Source organism: Rhinolophus ferrumequinum, chromosome 14 (genome assembly GCF_004115265.2).
Source record: "Rhinolophus ferrumequinum isolate MPI-CBG mRhiFer1 chromosome 14, mRhiFer1_v1.p, whole genome shotgun sequence".
Taxonomy (NCBI): Eukaryota; Metazoa; Chordata; class Mammalia; order Chiroptera; family Rhinolophidae; genus Rhinolophus; species Rhinolophus ferrumequinum.
In genome coordinates this window covers 70,729,469-70,756,485 of record NC_046297.1, presented here as the reverse complement: position 1 = coordinate 70,756,485, position 27,017 = coordinate 70,729,469, and the positions used below count along the sequence as shown (strand labels likewise).

Genomic DNA, 27,017 nt, shown 5'->3' with positions numbered 1-27,017 from the left:
GACCGCAGGTACTGAGCGGCCACCGGCCCGCACGTGGCTTTCTGTGCAGGACCCTGGAAGCCCGGGGCGACCCAGCGGGAGGAAACAGTGTTGTCCACACGGGCCGAGGCTGCAGTGGGAGGCTGAGACGCTTTCCTGTTAGTCTTGGTGAAATGTTTCGGAACGCAGGACAATGAGTGAAAAGGATAAATACAGTATCTAGCATTTATCTGGCATTTTATACTTCACAGAATGTCTTCATAAATGCTATCTCACTTGATCTTTATTACCATAACTCCCTTTAATAGCTATAATTTTTGATAATAGCCATATTGAGATATGATTCATACACCATACAATTTGCCCATCTCAAGCATACAATTCAGTGATTTTTCAGTATCTTCAGAATTGTGCAACCATCACCACAATCCATTGTCGACCATGTACTTTCCCCCAACAGTAAGAGCTATAATTTTTGGAGCTCCAGTTATGTGCCAGGTGGTTCGAGTTACTTCTCCACAATCCTGACTAACCATGCAACATAGGGTGTCCATCTCACAGATGAAGAAACCGAGGCCTGGAGACTGTCAGGTCACTTGCCTCTGGCCACAGAGCTCCTAGGTGACAAAGGATGGGGTAGGATCCAGGTGTGTGTAGCTGCACAGCCCATGCTCCTTCGTCTACCCAATCCTCCATCCCAAAGAGGCCCCCACAGTTAGGTGACCCCCCCTTCACACATCTGGGCGGGAGCCACGGTGGGGACTGCAGAGGCCCCAGGTGGAAGGCCCTGGGCCCTGGCTTCTCCCTGCCTTTGCTGACTGGTGGCTGCATGGATCCAGCAGGACAGCCGGCCGGGCTAGCATGGAAAAGCTGTTCCCGTGGGAGGCCTGGCAGAGAGGAATCAGTGAGAAGTGCCCCCAGAAAGCAGGATTCAGCCCTCGCCTTCCTGCGGTTTGTGTGTGTGTGTGGGGGGGGCGCGGGGGGTGTGCACACTGGCAGCTCAGTGACATCGAATCTCATTTTATGAAGCATCGTTTTCTGTGCTGAGGAAACATTGTACTTAGGACCCTAAAAGAAATATTCAGCTACGGAAATGCACGAGCAGGGTGGGGGGAAGCGAGACTCTGCAGGGAGGCCCTGTTGGGCTGAATCTTAAAGGGTGTGTGTGTGGGGGGGTCTGAGGTCCCTGGAGGCAGGGGCGAAGCCGGCGAGGAGAGGCGGGGCAGTGTCCACGCCTGCGGACAGGGGAGAACTGGCTCTTTCACTGACGCCTGGTGACTGTAGTGGGTTATTCACTTCTCTGTGAAATGGGGGTGGTGACATAGGGTCCCCTTAAGCGTGAAATGAGATAATGCATGCGGGGGCTTTCTCTGCACCATCTGGGGGTCTCCTCCCTGGCCCCCCTGCTTCTGTGGAACCAGCTGACTCCACAGCAGAGTGTTCAGGCCAGGCAGTCGTCTGCTCAGAAGCTGCCTCAGCAGCGACAGGCACTGTCCCTGACGGCCACTCCAGTCCCCGCCCGTGGCCTTCGCTCAACTCACAGAATCAAAACCGAAGGTGTAGGTGGGCCCCAAACTATTTACAGATGAGGAGACAAACTGAATTCCTCAGAAACAGGCTTTCACAGTTAGGAGAGCTCCAGGGTCTGTCTGACGCTGGTGTCTCCTCAGCTTCTTCCCACTGAGGGTTTTTCCAGCCGACCGCCTGACCCTAGGCTTGTTTATCAGCCGCACTGACCCTTGGTCCTGCTCTCCATCCCTGCAGCTGCCAGGTGTGTGCCTGGAGCTCAGGTGAGTGGGGACGGACCCCTCGCGTCACCACCTACTGCAGGCTTCAGGCGTCCAGGCCTGAATCTCCCTCTGCCATCGCTGTGGCCTCGGGCAGGTTGCTGCCTTTTCTGCAGCACGTGGTGTCATCCCTCCCTCGGCTGCTGTGAGGATGGGCAGGACGGCGGGAGGGCGCGTGCTCGGCCCCGGGCGGCCCGTGGTGGGCACCACTGCTCTGGTGTTTGTGTGATCGATCGCTGACCATGCCTCAACCCGATAGCACAGTGCTCGGATTTTTAGAATACGGTGTATGTTTCCTCTTCAATTAAAGATAATGTGGAAGGGTTCCCCCTGCCATAATTGATCTATGAGGCTTAAGGAGAAAATTATCTTCTTTTGGGGTGTGACCCAGATATCACTGTTCGTGCCATTTTCTCATCTGCTGAAAGCTCCCTCTCGTTCAGGATGGATGGCTCGGAAGGTACGCGGCTTCCGTTTCACTTAGATTGTGCTTCATTGTAAAACAGAGAATAGGCTGGTTTCTGTATAGTCAGGCAGACGCCCGTAGGGTGCCCCATATACGTTTAGAATACCCGTCTTCTAACTGTCAGTTATCTCCCAGTGAAAGTTCAGTTTAATTATATGTGGATAGTCCTCCTAAATCCGACTCCTTGATTTGTATTTAAATGTCATCGTTATGACTTTCCTGGCAAGGTTATCAGCTGTTCAAACCCTGAATCAAACGATACGGTATTTTAAAAACCAGTGCTTTTCTATAGAGTCTTCAAAAATCACAGCACCTTTTTAAGTGCCAACTCTCGTCTATTATTGTCACATTTGGCCATAAAATTAAACGTGAAAATTGGCATCCAATAGTGGTATTAATTTTGTGTTACTCTGACTCATCAAAGATTAACGGGACCCAATAGTGGGCGGGACTGCGGAGGGGAAGCTGGCGGGTACGGCGGGCGTCCTGGATTTAGCTCAGAACAGCGTTTGAAATCTGAACCTCGGCTCTTCCCGGAAGGGCCGTCAGTGATTTCCTTTACTTCCCCCCTTGTGTCTCCATCTGTAATGGGGATGAATAGTCATGACATTACGTCGCCGTCATGACAGCAGCCACTGTTTAGAGAATGTCTGTGTCCCGGCGCTGCTGCCATGTCGTACCCACCATCTTAATAATCTGCACAAAATCTCACACAGTGGGGTTTGTGAGCACCCATCGTAGGTGGAGAAACTGCACTGCAGTGTTTAATACCCTGTGAGGGACTTTAAAGTCGTGAGGTGGTGACACCTGTCTTCTGGGAGGAAATGCACCGTGAGGGCTCGTGCGGTTGGACGGGCCTTGGGGAAGACCTGACACTGACCGTGCGCTTTCTAAGATCTGAAGCTGTGTGTGTGTGGGGGGTGCTGGGCCTCTCCTCCACCTGCGATTCAAATCTGGTCCCTCCAGCGAATGTGGAGGGACCCTCTCAAAGTGTCACGCACATTTGCACACATTGTGCAAAAGAAGCTGGGCTATGGAGAAGTTAAGGAGCGGGCGGAAGTTACGCAGGTGACTGAGAGCCCTCGCCCTGGAGGTGGCCACCTGGGTCAGCCGATGGCTCTTCCACCCTCTGCCCAGTCAATGGACAAGTGGCCTCATCCTGACCTTCCGTGCAGATGTCCTCCCGTTTCTGAGAAAGCCCTGGACTGGGAGTCCAGAGATCAGATTCTCGCCCCAGGTCAGCCACTAACGGCAGATCACACATGCAGTGCCCTCTTTTGATTAAAAATAAGTAGAAACAAACAAGAAGAGTAGAGCCATGCTGGCAAAAGGCATTGCACAGAAGAGCTGCTTCTGTGGTGGCTCGACCCCGGTGAAGGCGCAGTGCTGCTGCTCCTCCAGGACCTGGTGGCTGCTTGGGTGGCCACCGTTGACTGGCAGCGAGCAAGAACATTTGAACCCGCTGTACCTTCCCTCTGGGTCACTGTGGGTCACGTTCCACAGACCTGCTCCGAGAAATGGGGGCCGGGCCCAAGGTCACCTTCAAGTCGGGGCAGAGCTGGGGGTCCTGCCTAGGGACTCAGCTCTGAAGCTGGAGCTCCCTCTGCCCTTTGTCCACCTGGGTGCCCACAGGGTGGACGAGGCCCTGCTCTCGGTGCCTCGTTCCTTCCGCTTTTGGGGTGACTGCTGTAGATGCTGTCTTGCCCTCCCTCCCCTCAGTGGCTACCTCCCAGCCCTGGGCTGTCCCCTCACTGCCATGATTCTCCATGAGCTGTCCTGGCACGGCGGGCGTGGGGCTGACTGCAGTGCCATCTTCAGCAGCCCCTTTGTGGCTGACCCCATGCACGTCTCTCACTGAGGAGCCCTGCCCTGCTCACTCAGGGTGGCCCTGTGTTGAAAGTGACAGCCTCAGTCTTCACGAAAAGTCCTGCCCCGTCTGCAGCTGGGTCTAGAGCAAGGGTCGTCACCATAGTGCTGAGTTTATGTCTAAGCCCGTCGGAAAGGTAAAAGTTATTAATTCCTTTTGGGTTAGCAGGCGATGAGCTAAAATCGACCTTTTTGGCGAAACTTAGGAAACAGTCTCAGCTGTCCTAAGACAGCACCAGTTACCTCAGTCTGCCTCCAAGGTGGGCGGCAGGAAGGGCTTTTGCCAGTTGGGCCATTAAAAGCCCCCTGGCTGCTTGTGTAGAAAAATGTCTGGGAAGGAAGATAAATGGCTGATAAGCCCCTGAAAATATGTTCGACCTCGGGAGTAATTCAGACCTGCAGATTGCAACATCAGTGAGGAATCATTGTGCCTCTTACTAGGCAAGATTAAAAACCGGTCATCATCCTGTTGGCGAGGGTGCAGAGAGAGGCGCCCGCCCGCTCTGCACAGGGCAGCTGCTTGTCGGGAAGCTCCTCTCCGAGAAGGAGCCGGGTTCTCTGAGAGTCGGAAAAATAGGGGAATTGAAAATAAATGATGATGCAGCCATTTGATAGAATATTTTGCAGACCAACTTTTAATGATGTGAAAGTGTTCATAGTATATTGCAAGAATAAAACGTCTTAAAGTTGTGCATATGTGTATATTTGTGTGTATATATGTATAAAGTGATACTTACATAATGATTTATACATATATATTTATTTAGACCACAGGGAAATACAAACACTTAGGAAGACTATTGAATTAAGATATTAAAATCATAGCATCAGATTCTGACTGCCTTGTTTTCTCTAGGCTTTTCTCTATTTTCCAACTTTTTTCAGTGTCTACTATTACAGTCAGAAAAGAGCAGTAAATGTAATTTATATGTATTCATAGTTGTTGCTACAAAATGCGCCGTCATCTGTGCTCACAAGGCATCTCTAACTCTTGGGTAGCCGAGCCCTAAACACGCTCCCGGCCACAGACGCGCAACACCCCAGTCCTCCCTCCCTCCCTCCCTCCCTCCTTTCCTTCCTTCCTTCCTTCCTTCCAAGCCACCGTGGCTGTCAGGACTTTCCTTTGGCTTTAACTTTCGTGTATATGCCCGGAACACCCAGCACCCTCGTTTCCTGGTTGTGAGAGCGAATAACCCCGAAGGCCAGGTAGGCCTGCTGGGCGCGGCTGGGTGTTTTGGTCCCAGCACAGGCCACGCAGGAACGCAGACGCCTGCTTTTATGCTTTGGCTGGTTGACTTGCAGTCATCTTTCAGTTGGAGCCAGAGCATCGGGGGCCTGGCAAGGAGAAGTCCCCTCCCTCCCCTTCGCCTTTCATCCATGTAACATACCTTTACTGAGTACCTGCTGTATGCCTGACTGTGTGCTAAGAGGGGCGGTTTCCAATGTCAGTACGACAGCCCCTGCCCACGTGACTGTCATGGTTGGGCGTGGGCAGGCCGCGGGCAGCTCATCACACAAGCACGCCCTCCACCGACCAGGTGCCACAGGATACGGGGCGCCGTGGATGTGGGTGCAGGTACCGGGGGTGCGGACAGCAGTGAGGGGAGGAGCGGGCGGGGGAGGCTCACGGATCGCTCACTCATTCATTCAGGGAACTACTTACTGGTCACGGCTGTGTGACAGGCATTGTTCTAGGCCTGGGGAACTGTGGTCAGCAGGACCGAGAGGGAGCTCAGTTCCAGTAGAATTGATAGGCAGTTAAGTCCAGAAATAAATATTCAGAGCTCACGATAAAGGCCGTGGCGGAGATAAACTGAGCGCTGCGATGGAGAACGGCCAGGCAGATGAGAGTGCTGCAGGAGGCAGGTGGCCCGGGAACCCCTCTCTTCAGCTCACACATAAAGAATGAAGGGCTCCAGCTGTGCCAGCAGTCGGGAGAAGACTGCTCCTGCTAGAGAGCAGTGAACACAGAGGCTAAGGCAGGAACAGCCTAGTGTGTTCTGGAAACTGCCAGCAGGTCAAGAGTGCTGGGTACAGGCAGCACAGCCAGGCCTTTGGAGAGGACGTGATACTTGAGCAGACACCTGAAGGGTGGGGACTGGCTCTGAAGACAAGTGGGTTGTGCGCAGGGGCCTGGGAGTGGGAGGTGGGTGCTGCAGGTGGGTGCTGGTGGGTGGGTGCTGGTGGGTGGGTGCTGCGCGCGTGGGTGCTGCACGCGTGGGTGCTGCACAGGTGGGTGCTGGGTGGGTGCTGCATGGGGAGGTGCTGCGGGTGGGTGCTGCACGCGTGAGTGCTGGGTGGGTACTGCAGGTGGGTGCTGTGAGGGTGGTTGCTGGCGGGTGGGTGCTCAGGCGGTGCTGCAGGTGGGTGCTGGCGGGTGGTGGGGCCTGGCACGTATAAGCAGGTCTGTCTGGCTGAGGATGAAGAATGAAGTGACAGGCAGGGCTCTGTTGATGAGGCTGGAGCTCCCAGTGGGCTTTTGGGGTCCCTGGGGTTAAATAACTGCTCATGCTCTTTGTGACTTCCCACGTTGGGTCCTGTCTGCCTTGTGCTGTTCCAGAATTTAAATTTTCTTCTAAGCACCTGAGCTTTCTCCGAGAATGGAATCTGTGACTGTACTTCAGTTCTGAACTGTGTGTTGAACCAGTCTGAAGCCAGTGCTACCCTGGGAGTCTATTATTTCATTTTCTTGGAATGAATCTGTTATGAATTACGAGAATGATTCACTACATTGTCTCACGCTGACATGTGCTGACCCCCCCACAGCCACCAGGAGAAACTGCCCTCCTCATTAATTCTCTGCTGTGTTTCCCCCTCTCTTAGGATGGCTATTCAGGTGGACAAGTTCAACTTTGAGAGTTTCCCAGAATCCCCTGGGGAGAAGGGACAATTTGCAAATTCAAAGCAGCTAGAAGAAGAGAGGCAGGAAGCTCGAGGCCTGGAGATCAACAGCAAGCTGGACATACGCTGGAGAATCATATCCTTTCCGTGGTGGGCCCCACCATTCTGAGCACCGAGGGGGCCCCACAGGGGGCTGCTGTGGAATTGTAGCCGCAGATAGCTCCGCAGTGCTGTTTGACATGGCGAGGAGACGTGGACCAAAGAGCCGCCATTGCTTGGCCTCTCTCGCCGCTTCAGGGCCCCACTAATGAGGTGTGGACCAGGGTGAGGAAAGGCCGCCCTGGGGCTGGTGCTGCGCTGGCCTCGGGGCACGTGTGTCTTGCCAGTGTCGATATGCGTGTTGGTGATGGCCACCTCTCCGTGCAGGGCTTGAGTTTCACATCCTGACTGCTGACCCCAGGGTGCAGTTGTCTGGGAAACTGCAATCGGACTGTGCGCCTCACCAAGGCCCGACATGCCATGTCGAAGCACTGAGGGTGTTCGGAAGGCCTGTGCTATGAAAGAGTGTGTTGGAAAGTCGCCGCCTCTGCCCCGGCTTCAGATCACCGCCTGGCTCGCGGCCGGCACACGGTCGCCTGGGGGAGCGCTCTGGGGAAGCCCCAGGCTCACTTGTCTGTGTGTCTGTTCCGCGTCTCCCTCTGCCATCGCTGTGGCCTTAGGCAGGTTGCTGCCTTTTCTGCAGCACATGGGTGTCATCCCTCCCTCAGCTGCCGTGAGGTTGGGCAGGATGGCGGGAGGGCGTGTGCTCGGCCCCCGGCGGCCCGTGGTGGGCACCACTGCCCTGGTGTTTGTGTGAGTCGGGCCCTGTGGCTGGTACACAGCGTGCAGACTACAGAGGCCAGAGGGATCCAGGGGCCCTCTGTGCTGTTTATTGATGACCTACTATGTGCTGGGGGTTGTACTGAGCAGTCAGGTGTGGACCCGGCCCCGACAGCGTGTTCTCTTTCTCCAGCCCCAGCGCGGTGCAGTCCTAGCTCATCATTACTAAAACCATTGGGTGAATGAATACTCTGCGTTTTACTGATGCAGCTAGCCTAACGGTGACCGGCTCAGCTGCACTTGGCCGAGTGCTGTGAGGAGTACGTGGAAGGAGGTGACACCGAGTGAGATTCATCTTAAGTGAAGCCTGGCTCCTTGGCCAGAGGGCAGGCTGCGCAGACGTTCTGCGGTGAGAACAGACGACGGGTCAGCCTGGGGCAAGCTTGCTGTCCTCTCACCTTCTCATTTTCCTTGTTTGTGTTGCTAATCTCCCTTCAAACAGCATTTTAGGGGTTGGTGAGATACTTGCTGATGTATCAGAATCCGAACCCACATAGGTTTCCTGACAAGAACTGGGCACACAGTCACCTGATCGCCCCACAGCCAAGGATGGGGCCATCTGGGCAGTGTCTCCGCCAGGTGGTCTGACAAGCACGCATCCTCCTGTGCTGTCTGCAGACCATTTGTCACCATCTGGCTGTTTGAAGGGCGCGGCAGAGGCTCACGGAGCCCCACGGTAAGTAAGCCGGGCCTCAGACACCTGAGCGCCGCTGCCCCCGAGGGGGAGATGGAGCATCTTTGCGGGATGCAGAGCCCAGGTGACATAAATAACTGCGAAGTAGGATGTGGAGCAGCGTGGCCGTTCTCTTTGCGAGCAGGGTCATGCGTTCCAGCGGCTCTGCCCGGCAGCTGGTCCGGGGACGGCCTGTGTCCTGGCTGTGCGCCATCGAGTGGGGTCTGTTTGGCCTCATAGATGCACGCCCTCTGTAAACACACGAAGCTCAACAGCGGCTGTGTGATTGTCCCCACTTTGTATCTGGTTTCACAGGCATCAGCCAGGACTACAGATCAGGAGCAGGACAGCCAGCCTGGCACACAGCACGCCTGGGGCCTCCGTTTCCAGGGCCGCGTTCGTTCCGATAAGGGGAGTCTGCCCCCCACCGGCCCCTCCTCCCTTTGCAGTGAGGCGGAGACGGAGCTGTTTGCACTGGACGCTGAAGATCGCTCTTTCCCCTCGTTGGCTTCTAGCTCATTCTCAGAAGTGCTTCTTAATGCAGCTCTGCCTTCTCATCCTCTGAAAACAATCAGACATCTTTAAACAAGTGTCCTTTAAGTCACAGAACATGATGTTTTTCTAGTCGTGTTAGGAGGAATAGTTGCATTTTCATGAATTTGAGTACAAACAGCTCCTGTCAGCAGGACGGCTGATTCCTGGATCACCCTGAGTCCATGCAGACTTGCATGTTGTGTCTGCCGTCGGGGAATTGCGCTGTTACAGCTGCCGGCAGTCTGGTTGCCTCTGGGGGCAGGGTTGCCTCTGACCGTCAATGCTGTGACGTTGCCTTGGCTGTTTGGCCTTCAGGGAACAGAGGCAGGAAGGTGGAGGACACAGACTGGATTGCTGTCTCCCCAGAATCCAAATATGGTAGCTGTGTGCCCCTAAAATTACTTTGAAACGATTGGGGTTTGGCACATGGCGAGCCTCGATTTCAGATTTGGCTGGTTTATGAGAGTTGAGGAGGACTTTCCACAGTATTTAAAGCACTGTTCCAAGTGTGTGTGTGTGTGTGTGTGGGGGGGTGTGGTATGATGTGTATGATATGTGTGATGTGTGGTATGTGGTGTGTGTGTGTGAGGTGTGGTGTGTGTGTGTGTGTGGTGTGTGGTGTGTGTGTGTGTATGTGGTGTGGTGGTGTGTGGTGTGTGTGTGTATGTGTGGTGTGTGTGTGTGTGGTGTGTGGGTGTGTGGTGTGTGTGTGTGTATGTGGTGTGTGGTATGTGGTGTGTGTGTGTGAGGTGTGGTGTGTGTGTGTGTGTGTGTGTGGTGTGTGGTGTGTGTGTGTGTATGTGGTGTGTGGGTGTGTGGTGTGTGTGTGTATGTGTGGTGTGTGTGTGTGTGGTGTGTGGGTGTGTGGTGTGTGTGTGTGTATGTGGTGTGTGGTATGTGGTGTGTGTGTGTGTGGTGTGGTGTGTGTGTGTGTGTGGTGTGTGGTGTGTGTGTGTGTATGTGGTGTGTGGGTGTGTGGTGTGTGTGTGTGTGTGTGGTGTGTGTGTGTATGTGTGGTGTGTGGGTGTGTGGTGTGTGTGTGTGATGTGTGGTATGTGGTGTGTGTGTGTGAGGTGTGGTGTGTGTGTGTGTGTGTGTGTGTGTGTGGTGTGTGGTGTGTGTGTGTATGTGGTGTGTGGGTGTGTGGTGTGTGTGTGTATGTGTGGTGTGTGTGTGTGTGGTGTGTGGGTGTGTGGTGTGTGGTATGGGGGGGGGTGTGGTGTGTGGTATGATGTGTATGATATGTGTGATGTGTGATATGTGGTATGTGGTGTGTGTGTGTGTGTGTGAGGCGTGGTGTGTGGTGTGCGGTAGGTGTGGTGTATGTGGTGTATCTGTGTATTGGATTCATCTTGGGCTCGTACACGTTTGTGTCCTTTCGGTGTGACAGTCATGGTGAGTGTGCGTCTTGTAGAAGAGAATCATTAAATCACAGAGCTTAAGCAACAGCTCACACCCCTAGGGCACTCGCCGGATGCCAGGTTACATAGACTTACTCACTTAACTTTTACAGAATCCCTATGAAGTAGTTTTGATCCACATTCCACAGATGGGAAAACTGAGGCCCAGTGAGGTTAGCTAGCTCCAAGGGGCAGAGGTGGGGTTTGCATCCAGCCACGTGGTTTCTGGGCCTGTGCCCCCAGCTCCATGCGGGGGCAGCAGAAGAGCCTCTGGTCTGTGTGTGCCAAGGCCTCCAGATTACCCCGTTTTCCAGCGGAGCCTAAAGAGGTGGCAGCACTGCTGGCTGGGGCCACCCCTGCCGTGCCCTGTGCCCTTCACCCGCCCGCCGTCCTCAGCGTCCTAAGCATTCTCAGCCAGCGAGACCCGCAGGGATGCGCCCCTTGCAGCCGCTCCCCTGGCTGCTGGCAGGCTGCCTGGCATTTTCCGTCCATCAGGTCGGGTCTCTCACACCAGGGAGCTGAGCTGAGATGCTGGCCCCCTCCTGAGATGCAAACAAACAGCATAGCATCTCAAAGTTCATGAGGCAGATTGGCCAACAAAGGCACGGGAGACAGCCTCATGGCTCATGCCACGCAGCTTTCCATTCGCGTCATTTCTGTTTATGACAACTTGCTAATTTATTGGGACTGAAGTGGGGTTGGGCTAAGTCACTGCACCTGTACTCACTCCAAGCTGACACGTGGGTGCAGACAGCCCATCTTCCTGGGGGGAGGCCCAGGTGAGGCCCCCTACCAGCTCCCGCTCCAGGACACTCACCTAGAGGCCACTGTGGAGGTGTCTGTGTCGGCTGCTCTCCTGTGATGGGTTTGCAGCTTTGCCCAGTACACCGTGGGTACCAGCACGACGCTGCTCTCTCTCTCCTGTGAGGGGGAGGCCAGCAGTCTCAGGCCTGCAGGCTCAGAAGAGCCTGGCCGCCCACCAGGCTGCATAGTCCCCGGGGAAGAGCTGACCGAACAATCCATTTTTCTAAAATACCAGACCGGGTCACGGTTAACTGCAGTCACATAAACACAGACGGGATCTGAAAAACTGTCCAGTGGTTTCTAACGGTTGTTACATCGCAGTACACGCCCAAATATTTCACTGCTCATGGCCGGGTGCAAAATGAGAGGGTAGGTGTTTTATTAACTTTCTGCATTTTCCTTGCACCTCGCTGTGTTTTTCAAACATTCGGAAGCGAACATTCCCGGTTCCCGAGACACGCATAGAGGATTAACTGAGACAGCGTGCATGAAAACGTTTGTAAGCAAGAAGGCTCTGCACAAATATAGATGAATTTGTTAAGTGTCATTAATGATGGGTGACTAATAGGATATAATCCTTGCACGATAGACTGGCCTTCCTACAAGTAGGAAGGAGCTCCTCTTGCATGGTCTTCTCGTCCCCAGCACGCTCCACAGCATGCACAGTAGGTATTAATAATAAATATCTGGTGTGGATTAGGCCCGTGCACTGGCGTGAGGGAGACACGTGGGGGCACACCCATATGGCAAGTGCAGGACAGATGAGCTGCCAGGTGTAGCGCTCACAGCCGGGGGGGGACAGGGGCTTGGGGTGCATCAGACAGGACATCCCACCTAAGGTGAAGTTCACGCTGCAGAGATCGGTGGGGGACCCCAGGCTGGGCAGAAGGGACGCAGCCATGAGGCACCGAGGCAGGAACCCGGGAACCCGTGGCGTTTGCTGGAATGAGCACCGTGGGGCGGCATGGCTGCCACACGCCAGGGCACAAGGTCTGTGAGGCAGGGGCCGACGGGGGCACAGATCCTGAGAGCTTGTCTGACGTGCTGGGGAGTTGGGGTTTTATCCCAGGAGTGCCGGGAGGAGTTTGAGCAAGGAGCAGGGTGACGAGACTCGTTACAGGAAGGTGGCTCCGGGAGGAGAATGGGACACAGCCCTCCTGTGCACATGTGGGGTGTCCTTGACGCGTTTGGCTGTGTGTTGGGGGACGGTGCCGCCTGCTCCGGGACGTCAGGCACAAGAGTCTGGAAGGACGCACCAGACAGTGCAGATGTGACATGCTTCCTCTGTCCTGCTGCGCCTCAGCTCGTGGTGAGACTTTCAAAGTGCAAAGGGAGGAGCGCTGTGAGGCCTGGGGTTCCTGCCGGGCGGGGCTGCCTGACGGCTGTTTCTGCTCTAAACGGCTGCGGTGGGAACAACCAGGGCACCAGCCTCACTCGGGGCCTCTGTGTGAAGAGCTGTCGCAGGAGGCCTCCCTGAGCGTGGAACCCACCCCTACTTGTTGTATTTGGTTGCATACCTTTTTGTTTTCTGTTTTTGAAGTGTGTAAGCCTTGCTCTTCCAGCCAGATTGTAAGCTCAAGGAAGGGATTGAGAGAGCTGGTGTGCGTCACCTTTGTCACCTATTTACTGTGGCGTATGTGACTTCTGTAAGCCTCAGCTTCCCCTCCTGCCACCTGCCTGTTGTACGTGCTGCATGAAGCTCATGTGGTGCTGCACTCAGCGAGCTCTGTAAGCACAGGATTGTCACACAGAGGAGACCGCTGCGCCAAGAAAGGGGCCAAGCGCATAGTAGGTGTGCAGGAAATGCACTCTTCCCCATGCCCGTGCGGGTCGTGATTTGTTGACAAGCTGTGACCCTTGGAGCTCATAACTTAAAGCTGCTGGTCCAATGCATTCTGCGTCTTTCCTGGGAAAATTTGTTCATTCTGTTGACTTTTAGGCTGCGCCCCAGATCTGTAGACCTGTCTGTACCGGGGACTCCGAGATAGCAAACCTGGCCTCTGCCCTTAGGGCACTCCCCGTGGCCTACGTGGCAGTAACTGTCAGGGGCCTGGGGTGGCTGGTGCTGCTGTGGGAGTTGGGCGGGGCCCCCAGAGCCGAGGGACGGCCTGCCCGCTGTCCTGCTGGCCAGCCTGGGGCTGTCCCTCCCCCTTTTCCAGAAGGGGACCCCACTTAACACATGCTATGCAGTCCTGGAACTAAACACTGCCATCTCGTTGGTAGGGACAAACCCATCCCCTTGATGGGCTTAAGCCAATATTGCTGAAGAGGTCTGTACCCCATCACCCACAGTTCTGACGCTGCAACCTCTGGGTGATTCCCTCACAGGAGGAAAAGTGAGGTGTTTAGGGTCCCTGGGGCTGTGGCTCTCATCGAGGTGCCCTCTGAGGTCCCATGGCACCTAAGGGTCTCATGCTCCAGAGGCTCCTGGAAGGCGAGATCCTGACCCAATCTGTCTGCTGCCCTGTGGACGCAGGACCAGTCTCACTGGAAATGTATGGCATATGGGGGGAGGGGAGTCAGGACAGGGAACGGAGCGCTGCCCTTGGGGTGGAAGAACTCACTTGGAACCCTCATGCTATCTGTCCTGGCTGTGTGGTTTGGGGAAAGTTACTTAACTTCTCCGAGGAGCTTTCTCAACCTGAAATTATTCTGAGGACTGTGTGAGCGCAGTCCTCACACAGGGAGGTCACCAACGCATGTATGCTCAGTAGAAGCAGCAGGTGTTCCCTGAGTACCGACCATGTGCTGGACACAGTCCTGTTGACCAAGGACACCATCGCTTACCCTCTCAGGACTGGGAACCATAAACAATCCTCTGAGTTCTTTCATTATTGGTTTGCAACAATAAGCAGCCAAGCAGTTAGGAGGCAGGGCTGCCCACTCGTTGACCTTGCAGTTTGAGCAGGGGCTGGCGGAGGAAGTTTAAGCTGAGCAAGGGCCAGACCTGTCTGTGGTGCCTCTTGGCTCACCACCTGTGAGGGTTTGTGACAAGCAGGAAGCGTGAGCGACCTGAAGTGACTGCTGGTAACTCAGCCATGTCTTTGAGGCAGGAAGTGGCACGCATGGAGGGGACTGTGAGGGAGTTTGTGGTTCCTTGTGAGGAAGTTATGAGGAAGTTAGAAACTGCCTGTGGGAGGCTCCCGAGGCAGAATGGGATTTGGGCTAAACTGAGCTGGGAACGTGCTCCTGGTTCAGGTGCACAGGGGGGTTGTCAATCATTACTCGTGTGTATGGTCCAAGAGACTTGCAAAGCCTGGGTTGACATCAGCAGTGATTCCAGTCCTGCATCAGTGTCACTGTCTCTGCTCTTCTAAAGACAGGAGCAGATCTCGGGGCCAAGAACCTATGACTTACATGGAAACGTAATTGCCGCGTCCCAGGTGACGCGAAAGGGCTTTAAGGGGAGGCAGGGTTTTCAGCACCACGGAGAGTTCCCGGCAAGGCTTTCCTCCGGGCTGGAGGAAGGGGCTGGCCCAGCTCCAAGCAGGGTGTGGGTGCTGACTGGCCACTGGCAGCCATGGGGCCCTGGCTGGACCCAGGTCGTGTGCGTGGAGGACCCTCGTCTGTCAGCTGGGATCGTGGGTCCTGGTGTCCAGGTTTACGGTCTTTACAGCAAAGTGTCTGAAAGTGGGGACAGAACATTCGCCCCAGGGGCAGACGGCCCTGATCTGGCTGCCTTTTCCTAGCTGTGCCAGTTTTCTTATTCTCTACAGAGGGCTGCATTTTAAAAAATCTTTGACATTGAAATAACAGTCCCTCCCTTATACCCACCATGTTCTCAGTCTTAGTTTGAAAATAGTGTTAAGTTGAGAAGATACATGTTGAACACTTACCACAGGGCACTTGGGAAATGTTCTTTCTCACAGAAATAATGATAGGAATTATTGCCACTCTCATCATTATTTATTGACCGCTTGCCCCAAATGCCAGGGTCTGTGTATTTAAGAAATAGTAGCAGGTGCCACCTCTGCCATTTTCACTGTCACATTGTAATCTTGGATGTAATAGTGGCTGACAAAGCAGCTGCATAACTGGCTGCTCAGCCAGCTTTGCCTTTGTGCCCAGGTTCTGACACAGCCCTGTTTTGGTGGCTTATGGGGCTGAAAGGGAGGGAGGCGGTGTGCACGCAGGTAATTAGCTTTATTAGCTCAGCTGTATAATTTTATGGCTCATGACCAAAAGCAAATTAATACAGAAATATGCTATTGGAATGCTCCTCTAACCAGTCATTGCAAATCCCTGTCCTGGCCATGTTCGTCAGGCCCTATTTCTGTTCTGCAAGCCCCGTGGCACAGTCTGCCTTGAAAGCCTGGCGTGATTTTTTAAATAAGTAGGGGTAATATGCCATATTCTGAGGTCTTAATTTCGTACGAGTGAAAATCACCACTGGAGAGAATCAGGAAAGGGAGCAGAAAGACACACAATATGTGCGTGTTAAACCCAAATCTGTCAACACTCTGTGTCCTGAGATTTTGGCCCCCTGACTGGGATGGGGGTGCACTGACTTTGGTCAGTTCCACTCGCGAGCTCAGGTGTGTCCACTCGCGAGCTCAGGTGTGTCCACACGCTCCCAGGTCTACAGCCTTCATGGCGTTTTGTTTCATTCATAATGTTGCTTGGAGAACTTGATTGTTTTCTTCTAAAATAACTTTTATTTTATTTTAAATAGATGAAGTGTACGCATGTTCAAAATTTAAAAAAAATACATGTTCCCATCTGCCTTGCTCCTACCCTCCATTCCCTCATACCCTCTTTTGTTCATTCCTTGCACATATTTCAGAATTTCTTTCTGAAACGGGAAGTAAATCCAAACACAGTCTTACTTTTTTTTTTTTTAAATACAAAAGTGTATGCCGTTTTGCATCTTGCTTTGGTCACTTAAGAGGACACGTCTCTTGCACGTTATTTCATAGCAGACTTCCTGCCTCGTTTTCCAACTGCAGAGTGTGAGTGCATGTACTTGTATTCCCATAGCTTCGCCCGTTACGGAGCTTTCCAAACTCTTGGGTTTTTGCCAATCTTGTAGACCTGTGTTCTTGAGCAAGTCGCCTCCCCTTTCTGGAGCTGCCATGCTGTGGGGAGCAGCTTGGACCCCGGAGAAAGACTTTCCCAGATTTGCTTGTGGTAGAGTCAGACCCCCAAGGCCATCTGAGGCGACAGAAACCACAGTGGCATTCCCGAGGTTGGGGGCCGGGGAGGAGGAACAGGTCAGACTGAGAGCCGGGCTAAGCTCACCGTGGGGTGGCGGTCCTCCAGCTTCCTTCCTGTGGGCTGGCAGGATGCCATCCACCCCTTGGGGCCTCTGTGAAGGTGTGCTGCTATTAAACCATTTTATAGATGATGAAACTGAGACCCCGAGTATAAGTTAGTCGCCCCTTTCACACCAGTGGTGGTGCCAAGGTTCAAAGCTAGGCGGACAGTCTGCAGAAACCCCGCCTCCCCACCATGTAGCCACCACTGCACGGGAAGGTGTGTGGGTGTCAGGCTCTGCACGGCAGACTGGGGGGCCCTGGGCTTCTGGACCACTTGCCTGGGACGTTTGCTCATCCCAGCCTTTATTCATTCATCCAGCAGTATTCACAGAGCAACGCTAGAACCCAGGCACTGTTCTCGGCCCAGGGCCTGGGCTGTGCCCTCCCGCGGCTCCCAGGCCAGTGGCGAGGCCGAACAGGAGGACAGACACACCTAGTGCAGCTTGCTGGGGGCTGCCTGACACCCTTTGGAGCAGAGACGGCTGCGGGAAGGCTTCCTGGAGGAAGCGAGGTCTAGGTTGAGAGTAAAAGGATGAATACAGTTGGGAGGTGAGAGGCAGAGAAAAGCATTTCTAGGCAAAGAGCACAGAATGTGGGAGGGTATGGAGTCCAGAGAGAGCACACGGTATTGGGGGAGAATTGAAAGAAGCCCAAGATAGCCAAAGAAGGACTGGACGTGGAGAGTGAGACCAGGGTCCCCACACGTCACACACGGCTGATGCTCCTGTGTCTGTACAGCTTTCCGTGGGTCACGGCTGGCCTGTCCGAGGGGGTGATGTCCTCGCTGTGCCCCGTGCTCTACACCCAGGCACCCCCATGGCACCAGCAGATGACCACAGTGAGCCCCCCATGTGCCAGGCCCTTTGGTGGGAGGGCCCCTGGGGAGCTCTGGCCCTTGGCTCCCAGCCTCACCCCGTTCTCCTCTACCTGCATAGTTTTATCTCACACGCTGTCCCCTGGCTTGGCGAGTGCAACAGTCTGTTTCTGTGTTGTCGTCACTGGGACGTGAGCCTCTCAAGTTCAAGGTTCATGTCGGATCAGTTCAGTGTCCCGTGCGCGTCTCTCGTCCCTGTCAGACACTTTGTGTGTTTGTTGAATGCAATTAATTTGCTAAAGGAAGGAAAAAGCGGGCTTCCCCTGCCGCCCCATCCACTTCCCAATCACTAGAGAACGTTAGGAACTAAATTCTCCCCTTTTGATTGCACCTTAAATATTGGGCTTTAATTTATGTAGGAAAAGGGAAAGGTTACAGACCCGTTTCTGAGAACCACGTTGGCTGTTTCATATGGTATCAGCGCCTGGCAGACTTCTGTTTTCTGTATTTCTAAGCCTAGTTTCTTCATCCACTGACACTTGTCAGGAGACTCCCCTCCTCCATGATGAACTACGTCAGTGAGCCCATCCATAATAATATGTGTAATTACCCCGAGATGTAGAACACGACAGACAGGAAACCAGCATGAAACCGAAACGTGTCGAGAAACGCATTAGGTCGTGTGGAGCAGGGAGCCACGGTTTGCACGCTTTATTGAGGAAAAATAGCCTTCTCCTTCCTTGATTTCCCCAGCAAGAATAGCTGGGTTAAAACCCGGTGGATTTCGCTTGCTTACACAGCAGTGGCTTAATGCCCTTGATGTGGGCTCAGGGAGCAGAGGGGCACTGGGCACCTGTCCTGCCCATTTCCCACACACTCCAGTGCTGTCTTCCACGTTGGTAGACCATCCTGTGAAAGGAGGAGGGCAAGTCTGCTGTAGGCAGTTCCCTGTCTGGGGATGGGGGTAGGGGAGTGTCTGTCTGGAAACTTCCAGAACTCCCCTCTTGTCCTGGGACTGAGCAGGACCACGTTTTCCTTAACGAAGGGTCACCCCTCTCTGCAGCGCACGGGCGAGGCGAGTGTGGAAGGGCTCCTGAACCAGCTCATCCTGGACCACGTGCAGCTGGCCCCTCTGCAGTGGGGTAAGTACCACGTGTCCCCTGTGGGTGACCGTGCCGCTTTCTCATGCTGTGCAGGCACGCTCTCGGCAGTGTGTGCTGCGGTCATCGTGGAGACCTGTGGGGAGAGGCGCCCCCCACGCTGCCGTTCTGCCCCGTGGCTCTCGACCACGTCTGGGTGGGCGTGTGTCCTGCAGGTGTTTCTGGGCCCCGAGTGACTGGGGCGGTGGGACAGAACGAGGGTGCCACGCCACATGCATTGCTGAGCGTCCACAGCCCGTCACGTGGTCGGCATGGGAGCGTGTATGTGGTGAACACCTGAGCTCAGCTTGGTGCTCAGCCTAGAGAGCCGTGTTAACCCTCAGCCTGCGCGCTCCAGCCTGTGCCTGGGGTCCTGTGTCCCAGCCCACACCTTTCTAACTAGCACTCAAAAATATGTTGCCATAGTAACAAGCCAAGTGTAGTGTTGTTGAGGTGAGGGGCTGCATTTTTTTTTCATGTAATTTGGGGTCAGATAGGAACAATCAGATGCTAACACATAGATGTCTTCGTTCTTTTCTTTACTCAAGAAGTCACTGTGGACCAGAGTCTGGTCTTTTCTCCAGCTAAGGAATAAGCTTGATCTCCTGCTTTGGTACGCTGGAGACACATATAAACTATCCCAGGGGCTTGAAGAGAAAACCAACCTTTTTCTGACTGCACAGGGGTCTCTCCCGCTGCTGGGCTGCCCGCTCCCACAGGTGAGGCTGTCGGGAGTCCTATGAGTGACCCTCCCCACCGCTGTGAGGGGACTGCATTTTGCGTCTGGGCGGCTCCCTCTGTGGACCACGCCCTACGGAGCCAGCCTGAGCGGAAGGAAGGTGGTGGTGTCACTGTGGGACCTCCCTCTGCCCAGACAGCTTTCCAGGGGAGAATGTCATGTCTTGTGATTACCTGGGTACCGGCAGCTCCTTTCACCAGATGTGGGCAGCTGAGGAGCGTCAGACACCCAGACCCTCCTGCCTGTGGGGCTGGGACAGGCCCCAGGGAATAAGCGCTGTGAAACAAAATGAAACAAAACTTATATTAATGTATCATGTTAGTCAGAAGTAAGTTCCCGAAGGAACAAACGGTCATACTGCAGCCACACCCTGGAGAGAGTCCCTGAGGGGCTGGTCATTGCAGATCCCCCGGGGTGGGAGAGGCCCCATGGCTCTTTTCTGCATGGGCATCGGGTCCCTTCCAGGTGGTTCCTTTTCTGTGATGGGTAATAATGTTTGGGTTGGCTGCCGTGCAGACACTTGTCACGTGCACACCAGTATGTTGGCAGAGTGCTGGCCTTAGTAATTGTATCCTGGAGAAGATGCATGACTTGCTACAACTAACCCCAAGGCCTGGAAGGCAGGAGTCCTGGAGCTCTTCCTGGCTGCTGACCCAGTGGCGGGCGGCTCAGGGCTACACTTCAGGTTTCTGGTGTCATCCTGCCACAGCCCCGGTCCTGGTCCTGCCTTCCTGGCGTAAACCTTCTGCAGAAACAGGGTCAAATATAATGTTTTCCTGTTCAGGTGTCATAATTCATATAACTGTTACTGTATCTGCTATTCCCAATGAACGACTTTATACACACATTTTGGTTTGATTTTTCTGACTAGAGGGCTTTCCTGGTTTGGAAGTTACTAAGTGAAAGACATGAACAATTGTAAGGCTCTTGAGCTGTTTTGTGAAGTGCACGTGACTTACTCATGAGGTGGGCGTTGTGGAAACATGAGTTTGGAGGTGACGTTCCCCCCTGTTGTGAGCGCAGTTCCAGGGCAGTGGCCCACGAGAGAGGGCAGTAGGTTTTGTCTGCCTCCCCAGCCCACCGCCTCCCTGAGGTGGGGCAAGCTCTCCGTCCCTGGGCTCAGGATAAGTCACCTCGCACCCTCCCTGTCACCTCTGCAGGGGATCTGACATCTGGGGCCCCACCAGCCGCTCACCCCAACCAGGGACTTGGGGCCACCTCATTCCCTGTACCCCTACTCCATGACTAAGGCTGTGCCAACGTTCTACCCTCGCTTACCTGACTGATATATCTTGAGTTTCCAAATGTCGGCCCGTTTCACCTGGGCTGACAGATCCCTTTTCCTGACGTAGAGCAGGCTCACGTGGGCAACTTCAAAAGACAAAGCCTCTTATTTTAAAATAACCATTTGCAAGTGCCTCTCACGTGCCAGGTGAAGTGCCAGGACTCCTCCAAATGAGGACCCTGCGGCTCGGCCAGGTCGGCCCCCTCTGTCACCATCCAGCTGCGTGGTAAATGGACCAGGTTCAAACGCAGGTTTCCTCACACTGGAATTGTGACCTTCCTACTGGGCCACTTCATGAAAGGAACCTGTTCTCATTGTGGAAAGCTAGGGAAAACCTGAAAAATTAGAGAAAGATCGCCCTTTTCCCATGCCCCCAAACAACCTGCTATTTCAGTTCATTTTTGTGCATTTCTAACTATTTTTTAACTTGTGGCCCCTTTACCCACTTCTCCCCCCGCCCGCACCAAACAAAAACAAAACTTGGCGATGTTTTGTTTTTCAGATTGCACATACAGTGAGGCCGTACAGTATTTGTCTGTCTCTGTCTGACTTATTTCACTCAGCAGAATACCCTCTAGGTCCATCCAAGCAAGTTGTCACAATGGCAAGGTTTCATTCTTTTTCATGGCCGAGTAATATTCCATTGTATGTATGTACCACATTTTCTTTATCCAGTCATCCATCATGGCCAGTCAGGTTGTTTCCATGTCTTGGCTATTGTGAATAATGCTGCAATGAACGTGGGGGTGCACATATCTTTTCAAGTTAGTGTTTTTGTTTTCTTTGGATAAATACCCAGAAATGGAATTACTGGGTCGTATGGAAGTTCTATTTCTAATGTATTGAGGAAGCTTCATACTGTTTTCTATAGTGGCTGTACCTATTTACAATCCCATCAACAGTGCACGAGGGTTCCCTTTTCTCTATATCCTTGCCAACACTTGTAATTGTTTGTAGTTCTGATAATAGCTCTTCTGACAGGTGTGAGGTGATATCTCACTGTGGTTTTGATTTGCATTTCAAATGATTAGTGATGCCGAGCGTCTCTTCATGTACTCGTTGGACATCTATCTGTATGTCTTGTTAGGAAAAATGTCTATTCACATCTTCTACCCATGTTTTTAATTGGATTTTGTTTTGGCTATTGAGTTGTACGAGTTCTTTATATATTTTGGATATTAGCCCCTTATCAGATATATGCTTTGAAGATATTTTCTTCCGTTTATAGGTTGCCTTTTCATTTTGATGCTTTTCTTTGCTGTACAAAAGGTTTTTAGTTTGATGTAGTCCCACTTGTTTATTTTTATTTTTGTTCCTTTTGCTTTTGGTGTCAAATTTTTAAAAATCATCATACAGACCTATGTGAAGGAGCTTTTCACCTTTACCTTCACAAAACTTCTTCTAGGAGTTTTGTGATTTCAGGCCTTAACATTCAAGTCTTTAATCCATTTTGAGTTAATTTTTGTTTATGGTGAAAAATAGTGGTCGAGTTTCACTCTTTTCCATGTGGCTGTCTGATTTTCCCAACACCATTTCATTTAATGAAGAGACTGTCTTTTCCTCATTGTATATTCTTGGCTCCTTTGTTTTAAATTCATTGACCATACACATGTGAGTTCATTTCTGGGCTCTCTCTTCTGTCCCATTGTTCTATGTACCTGTTTTTATGCCAGTGCCATGCTGTGCTGTTTTACTCACTGTGGCCGTGTAGTATAGTTTGAAGTCAGGTGGTATCATACTCCAGCTTTGTTCTTCTTTATCAAGATTGCTTTTGCTATTTGGAGTCTTTCGTGTTTCCATACACATTTTAGGATTATTTGTTTTATTTCTGTGAAAGATGCCATTGGGGTTTTGATAGGGATTGCACTGAATCTGTATATTGCTTTTGGGTGGTACAGATTTTTCAGCAATATTGATTCTTCCTCTCCATGAGCACAGAATATCTTTCCATTTATTTGTGTCTCCTTCAATTTCTTTCGTTAATGTCTCGTTTTCAATAGATAGGTCTTTCAACTCCTTGGTTAAATTTATTTCTAGGTATTTTATTCTTTTTTTTTTTGACATACATTTTTTTTTTTAAGATTTTTTTTTTTTATTGGGGAAGGGGAACAGGATTTTATTGGGGAACAGTGCATACTTCCAGGACTTTTTTCCAAATCAAGTTGTTGTCTTTTCAGTCTTAGTTGTGGAGGGTGCAGCTCAGCTCCAGGTCCAGTTGCCGTTGCTAGTTGCAGGGGGCACAGCCCACCATCCCTTGTGGGAGTTGAACCGGCAACCTTGTGGTTGAGAGGACGCGCTCCAACCAACTGAGCCATCCGGGAGCTCAGCGGCAGCTCAGCTCAAGGTGCTGTGTTCAATCTTAGTTGCAGGGGGCGCTGCCCAGCATCCCTTGCGGGACTCGAGGAATTGAACTGGCAACCTTGTGGTTGAGAGCCCACTGGTCCATGTGGGAATTGAAGCAGCAGCCTTCAGAGTTAGGAGCATGGAGCGCTAACCGCCTGAGCCACCGGGCCGGCCCCTATTTTATTCTTTTTGATGCAGCTGTAAATGGGATCGTTTTCTTAATTTCCCTTTCTGATAGTTCATTATTAGTGTATGGAAATGCAACAGATTTTTGTGTATTGATTTCATTTCCTACAGCTTTACTGACTTTGCTTATTCTAACAGTTTTTTGATGGAGCCTTTGGGGTTTTCTCTATATAAAACCATGCCATCTGAATAAAAATGACAAGAGTGGGCATCTTTGTCTTGTTCCTGACCTTAAAGGAAAAGCTTTCAGTTTTTCACCATTGAGTATGATGTTAGCTGGGGGCTTGTCATATATGGCCCTTATTATGTTCAGGTACATTCCCTCTGTACCCACTTTGTTGAGAGTTTTTATCATAAATGGATGTTGAATTTTGTCAAATGCTCTTTCTGCATCTGTTGAGGTGATTATATGACTTTTAGCTTTCATTTGGTTGATGTGTATCACACTGACTAATTTGCAGCTATTGAGCCATCCTTGCATCCCTGGAACAAATCCCACTTGACATGGGGTATAATCCTTTTAATGTTCTGTTGGATTCCGTTCACTAACATTTTGTTGAGGATTTTTGTATCCGTGTTCATCAGGGATATTGGCCTGTACGTTTCTTGTTGTGTCTTTGTCTGGTTTTGGTATCCGGGTAATGTTGGCCTCATAAAACGAGTTCGAAAGAATTGCCTTCTGTTTTATTTTTGGGAATAATTTGAGAAGGATTGGTATTAATTCTTCTTTGAATGTTTGGTAGAATTCACCATTGAAACTGTCTGGTTCTGAACTTTTGTTTGTTGGGAGGTTTTTGATTATTGACTTATTTTCCTCACTAGTGATCGATCTGTTTTCTAAGTCTTTTTGCTATCCCCAAATTTAAGTTTTATTCATAGAGCTGACGATACTGCATTTGTACTTTTTTATCCTTTTTCATACCTGACAAAACGTAAACATTTCCATGTTTTAAGCGTGTCATACACATGCCATTAAGGACTTGGCCATATTTTATCAGATGGATCCCAGAGAATTCAGTACTTACTCTGTTCCTTGGTGTTTCGGTAGTTTTGCTGAGATGTTCACTGTTATTTAAGTTATATGCGGTAGCTTGTAGTAGAGCCTTTTCTATGTTTTGGGGTCATTCCCACAGCAGGGATTCCCTGAAGTTGTTACTATTTCACAGGATGGAGGCAGAGAGCAAGGTCGTTGCTGTTCACTGAGTGGTAAGGATGGTGTCACATGACACGGGTGGGCTAGCATTGGTCTGAGGTGGCTGTGGGGTGTGGTCCTTGCTCTGATGCTTCCTTACACATGGAGTGACGTCCTAGGACAAGTGGTCGAGTTTTCTGAGCATCAGTTTCTCGTTTGTAAAGCAGAGATGCCGAGGGCACCAAGTCCTCGGTGGAGGTGTGAAGAGATTCCCAGTGCCTCTCAGGGACAGGTGTGGGCTGGGGTGGAGGACCACTGGACTCGTCGTGCAGAGGAGACAGCAGAGATTTTGGAGGTGGGTCCAGGACTGCGTGTGTTCTTTCGGAAGGGAAGGCAGGCCAGGGGACTTGGTGACCATGCGGGGGCAGGACCCCAGGCCGTGAGGCTGGAGCTTCCCAGATGCCGCCAGTCTCAGTCCTGCAAACGGGGAAGGTCCTGCTGCACCTCCAGGTGGGGAGACGAGGGTGGGTGGCTTGGTGGCAGAGCCAGGTGTGCTCTCTGACAGTCTGTTTTGAGGGCTGTTTCCAGTGGTTTCCATAGATACTGGGTTGTGGTGACTGCCACGCCGATATGAAAGTTCCTCTGCTGTGGCTCCTTCTGCCTTCTTCAGCTGATGACACTTTTCTCTTTGTCGCTTCTTAGATAGTCTGTGATTGGTCGGTGCTGCCTTTCGGTGACATCCAGTGAATACACGTTAGGGGTTAGCTATGTTTTGGAGTGGGTGTTTTCAGTGCACATTCTCCAAATGACCACCAGGCAAATCCCACCCGCGAGCTTGAGTCCTGAGCGTCGACGTGCAGGCAGCGCTCGCAGGCACGAGGGAGGCAGTAGCCGCGTGAGGATGTGTGGGGACGGCCCACTGCCCTGCTTCCGAGAGACTGCCAGGCCCTCCCTTTTGGGGGGCATAGCACCGTGACCACACGCTCCACACGGTCCGTCCAGCCGTGACCACACGCTCCGCACGGTGCGTCCACACTGTGAGGCCTCACTAGTCTGCCCTGTTTCACACATTAGGGCAAGGACGCTGGTTCACGTTCCCCAAGGTTCCATTTGATGGGTGGCTTTTTCCACTCAGTTAGTGACTATGTGTCGATTGAGCGTTTCTCGTGCACCAGGCACCGTCCTAGGTTCAGGAGACCCAAACATGACTTAAATTGATCCCTGCCTTTAGGACACCCCCAGTGTGATGTGGGTGGGGGCCCCATCATCCACATGCGGCCTGCTGTGCACTGGGAGGGAGCTTATGCAGGGTCCTGGAAGCAGAGGCGAGAGGCAGCTCAGGGGCCTGACTCCTCAGCCGCCTTGTTGGGAAGGAGCCAGCTGTGCACTTGGGCACGAGGCGCTGGCAAAGCTCGCAGGCTCCCTGGGGACGGAACCACCCAGAAGGCGCTGTGCGCCCAGTGCGTCTGAATGTTGCTCCTTCTGTCTCAGTGGTGCCGTCTGCGCTGGGCCAGCCGTTCAGGCGTCTGAGTCCAGCAGTACCGGGCAGCCCGACTGTCCTATGCCTCCCAGGACAGAGTGCGTCTGGGCCTCCTGGGGGTCTGCAGGGAGATGTGCCCCCTCCCCTGCCACGTGTGCTTCCCCCAGATGTGTAATGTGGAGGCTTGGGGGGGTGTTCTCATGTGAAATTCATGCGGAGTGGCTGCATCAAGTCAACAAATGCAGCCGTGTCTCAGATGCCTTGGGCAGGGCGTGAGAACCAGGTCCCATCGGACATCCTGACGTCAGTGGGTGGCCAGGCCTCCCTGGCATTTGTGCCTGCTGATCCACTTCTGCCTCCTTCTCAGGGAACAGCAGTGGCGTCGGACCGTGGATTCTCCGGCACAGCCCACGTCTCAAACATCTGCTGTGGGCAGAAGTGTCAGCCAGCACTCAGGCCCCTGGCGAGGCTGGGCTGGTGGGCCAGGTTAATTGGGGGGCCTGCAAGGCTGGTCAGCCCGGGCCACGGAGCCTTCCTGCGGCCCAGCCACGGCAACTGGCCAAGCAGTGGGTGCAGGGAATCCAAGGGGTCGTCTCCCTGTCCCTTTCGCATTTTTGTCAAATATAAATATATACGTTTATACAGAATGGAAGAATAGAAAAAAAGCTTTTTTTTTTTTGAAGGAAAAAAGTGAAACCAGAAAAAGCCCATATACAAAGAAGAAGCTCCAAGCCACTCCTGCTCTCCCCTGGGGATGACCCTGTGGGGTGAGCAGGTCCCTTACTGTGCTTTCATCTGTCCCGCTCCCACTCCCGGGCCTCTCCATGCAGCCATGCTCGCATGCTCTCAGACTTCCCCAGCAATCAATGTACGACCCCTAAGGAGACTCCTCTGGGGCAGGCGCTGCCGGGGTGTGACGTCTCATGTCACGCAGTCCCCACAAACCCGTGACGTAGGAAAAAATGCCCTGTTTCCACAAAGGGAGCTCGAAAATCAGAAAGCTCAGGTCACAGTTACCACCCGTGAGCGGCAGTGTGAGGATCCATTCCCTGCCTGACTCTTGGGCGAGGTGCCCTCTATCTGTGCCTCTGTGAGCCGTGCAGTGTGTGTGTGCACGTGTGTGCGTGTGCTTTGCTTCTTTATTTTGCAAGGATGAACATGCACAAACATGCTTCGAAACTTAGGTGGTGCGGAAAGGGATGCAATGACATAGGGATCTCCTTCCTCACCCTGGCGCCCTCCTGGAGCCCACACTTTCCCGACTCCTGCTCCTTCCTCAGACGCAGTCTGCGCTTCTCTCCTTGGTGGTAGCACCAGAGAGCTTTCTGCTACTTTCCTGTCCCTTAACTGACACAGCTTGGATATCGCCATTCCATACCAATGCACAGAGAGAGACCTGCCACATTCTTTCTAAC

At 52.6% G+C, this 27,017-nt stretch overlaps 1 protein-coding gene across 1 annotated transcript in view; it reads left to right on the top strand.

Annotated features, from left to right (window-relative positions):
• TRAPPC9 (trafficking protein particle complex subunit 9) overlaps positions 1 to 27,017 on the top strand; it is a 338,019-nt gene that overhangs the window by 247,574 nt on the left and 63,428 nt on the right. Inside the window, exons 20-21 of the mRNA XM_033126534.1 lie at positions 6,922 to 7,075; positions 18,350 to 18,440. Coding sequence (XP_032982425.1) covers positions 6,922 to 7,075; positions 18,350 to 18,440 — 245 coding nt within the window. The remainder of the gene's footprint in view (positions 1 to 6,921; positions 7,076 to 18,349; positions 18,441 to 27,017) is intronic.